The sequence below is a fragment of the Ictalurus furcatus genome, chromosome 20 (genome assembly GCF_023375685.1).
Source record: "Ictalurus furcatus strain D&B chromosome 20, Billie_1.0, whole genome shotgun sequence".
Taxonomy (NCBI): Eukaryota; Metazoa; Chordata; class Actinopteri; order Siluriformes; family Ictaluridae; genus Ictalurus; species Ictalurus furcatus.
The window spans coordinates 8,788,926-8,792,344 of NC_071274.1; the positions used below are offsets into that span (position 1 = coordinate 8,788,926).

Consider the following 3,419-nt stretch of genomic DNA (forward strand, 5'->3'; position numbering starts at 1 on the left):
GATACTGCTTGACATCAATGCAGACATCATCTACCCAGGTGTGTGTGTGCTTTGACAGCTATCATGAAGCTAAAGAATTAATAACACAGTTGGTATAATTCATTTTCAGAACTAAGCTATCTTTACATCCTAATAGCTATCACTAAAAATAGATGCTCTAGGCACTTTACTCCTCATCTAAAACTTTTATTCAATTCAATTTTATTTGAGTAGTGCTTTTACAATACACATTGCAATATATATTGTCACAAAGCAGCTTCGGAAATCAAGCTATAACAATCCCTAACGAGCAGATGACATTAGAAGGGATTTAAGTTCATCTTGATTTTTCCCTCCTCTTGACAGGACTTGATACTTCCTGGTGGGTTCTGATGAAATGACCCTTTAACTCTAACGTTATTATGCAGACAACATTGTTCGCTAACTAATACTTTGCAGCAAAGCTGTTAATGTGGCTGTCCTCTAGCCAGGCCTAACTGTTAACTCTGTGATGGCTATGTAACCAGGTAGACAAGAAATAGCACATTTTTGATTGTTGTTTGCTTCTATGTAGCTCTAAAAAACTACCAATATGAGTGCACACTGAGATGATTTTACAAGTTTAGTTAGTTTACCGACTAAACTGCTTGCATAGAACAAAAGCACTGGTGCTGTCCACTATCTTTAATTACTGTTTCACTATGTATGCACATGTTCTAGGAGGGAGGGCCTTTGAAGAAGGATTTGAATTAGGCATCTGTGGCTTTCTGCAAGAGGTTAGCAAGGATTGCTAATATTGCTTAAAGTGACATTTGAGAGCATCAGTATTCTGGTTCAATCTCTGTTTGGTTTGAGCCCAGACAAGTTTAGGTCCCACTGTACAATGGTTGACAATTAAAACCAATTTTAAAAATGGGTCTGAAAAAGGTGCAGCAGGTAGCGTTGCCACCTTCAACTGTACACTCCTGTACATTTTGGAATTTAATCCCATAGTACACGTATTATCTTGGCTCTGAATACAGACCATGGACTACATTTGAATGCACCAGAGCTAGGGGTGTAATGATGCATCATGACACGATGCTTTGCAAAGCATATATTTTACTATGGCCATCATGGGCATGTGCGATTCATATAGTACAAATTAGTATTCTATTAATTATGCATGTAATGCAATTACACTGTTTCATCGCCAGAGGTCCCAATCTGCACAACCCATAGAGTTCAAATATAAAGAGCACACACAAGTGATCTTGTTCGTTCGTGGAGAGCCTGCAAGATCTGCACTTGTGAAGTCTGATGGCTCCGGATTGCAACAACCAATATGTATTATACAGTTACACCACCATGTTATGACATTTAAGAGAGCAGTAGCTCCCAAACGATACCGAAGGCAGCGGAAATTGGTAATTTTGGCCGACTTTAGAGTTCTATTTCTGCTATGGAGCTCATTGTGTTTCAGCCAATCATTTCCCCATGTTAGATACTTTGTTAATTCAATAAAAAAATATTGGGAGAATTTATACATTTACTTATTTCATTATTAAGCTATGGTGAACCTGTAGTGCATTTTGTTTATGATTCAGAAATAAATCTTTTCAGTCATAATATTTCTTCATTAAAATTATGCTAAATGTTCAGAGAATCAAATCAAAATAATCAAATCATGAAGCCATTATTGTGAATCAAATTGGGACTGGAGTATCATTACACCCCTAACCGCAGCAGTTTATTCTGCTAGTCTTGACTGTGTCTTGATAGTTTGTTCTGTACTTCACCAGGTCATGGTCCTGTGGTGTTAAATGCCTGCAGTAAGATCCAGGAGTACATCACCCATCGCGCTGCCCGGGAGCAGCAGATTCTCTCTGTGCTGAGAAATAGCCCTGGGGATGCCTTCAGTTCCTCTGCCCTGGTTAAACTGGTGTACAAGGTGTTGTGGTGTCTGCTGATTGGTGTTATGTCATCATATGGCTTTTAATTAGTGCTCTTTATGTATTTTGTATGTTTTGATTTTCTTTATTAGGATACCCCTGAACACTTACATAGAGCTGCAGAAATCAACCTGATTCATCACTTAAAAAAACTACAGAAGCAGGGAACAGTCTGCATGGGTAAGATCCATGTGTATATCATTGGATATTAATAATGAACAGTTGCTGAATTTTTATTGGCTCACATCATCCATCTGTTTTAAAGTGATTTTAGTTGAATGTCTCAGTTTTGCTCATACACATTTTGTGTGTTTGTGTTTCTGCATATTTATAGTTGGAGCTTCAGAAAAGTGGAAGAGCAACTTGTGACTGCCACCATAACAAACAGAAATTTACTGTGGAAGAATTAAGATGGATGTACCACAAATGCATCATTACTATATGTGTATAGATTTGCAGTGAATATTTGATAAAGTTGCTTAGAAAATTGTAAAATAATTTGAATTATCAGCACTTTTACTATTAAACGTCAAACTATCATAGATCATCTCATTGCCAGACTGTTTTACCATCTTAACATGATGTGGCCCCAATAAAATCTTTTTCCTAACAGCAGTCAATATTCAACTATAGGTTAGCTACAGTCAGCTGAAAATATGAAACGAAATCATGAGGTTAGTGAAACTATGTGAAAACATCTAAGGTTTGGATAAACTATAATATTCGGCAAACGTGAATTAGCCTGGCACAGCAACACATTTTATACACAGTGAGTTCCTTGAAGAGGAAACTCTGCTAGCATCCATGAGAGCTTCAAGTCAAGTGGGTTTTTATTGTCATTCCTCTATACAGCTTGTATACATTGGAACGAAATTACGTTTCTTCAGGACCATGGTGCAACATGGAACAGTACTCAGCTCAGTACTGTGGCTCCAGTGGTAGAGCAGGATGTCCACTAATCGTAGTGTTGGTGGTTCGATTCCCGGCCCACGGTGTCTTGCCAAGGACCCCAAGTTACTCCCGATGGCAGGCTAGCACCTTGCGTGGCAGCTCTGCTGTCACTGATGTGTCTGTGTGTGAGTGGGTGAATGAGACACAGGGTATAGCGCTTTGTAGAACCACAAAGGTTAAAAAGTGCAGACCATTTACACAGTCGAGTGCAAAACAATAAATACACAGAACAAAACAATAAACTTGAGCTGACTAGCATTAACTGAATGATAAATGATGAATGAAAGGACATGGAGATCAATTAAAAGGATCATATTTGTACCAAGCCCATGCTAAGACTGTTAGTGCCACCTTAAATAAGAGGTTTTAAAAAACACAACTCAAAAATTGAAAAGTACTTAATTTATAGGAACTGTTAATCATATCAGCCATTTTGCCTCTTTCAATATGGTTACCCAGTGTTAACATTAAAAGCAGTCACATTATAGGGAAGAAGTAAATGATATGGTGGTGAAAAAAGTGTGAATTAAAAATTCAGTTGGTTATTATAATTTGATA

General features: G+C 37.7%; 1 protein-coding gene across 1 annotated transcript in view; it reads left to right on the forward strand.

Annotated features, from left to right (window-relative positions):
* The window catches only part of lactb2 (lactamase, beta 2), a 7,645-nt gene extending 5,125 nt beyond the window's left edge, over window positions 1-2,520 (forward strand). Inside the window, exons 4-7 of the mRNA XM_053651663.1 lie at window positions 1-38; window positions 1,761-1,909; window positions 2,003-2,090; window positions 2,245-2,520. The exon at window positions 1-38 is cut by the window's left edge and continues 141 nt beyond it. Of these exons, the coding sequence (XP_053507638.1) occupies window positions 1-38; window positions 1,761-1,909; window positions 2,003-2,090; window positions 2,245-2,279 (310 nt within the window). The 3' untranslated portion in view covers window positions 2,280-2,520. The remainder of the gene's footprint in view (window positions 39-1,760; window positions 1,910-2,002; window positions 2,091-2,244) is intronic.
* Window positions 2,521-3,419: the final 899 nt, after the last annotated feature.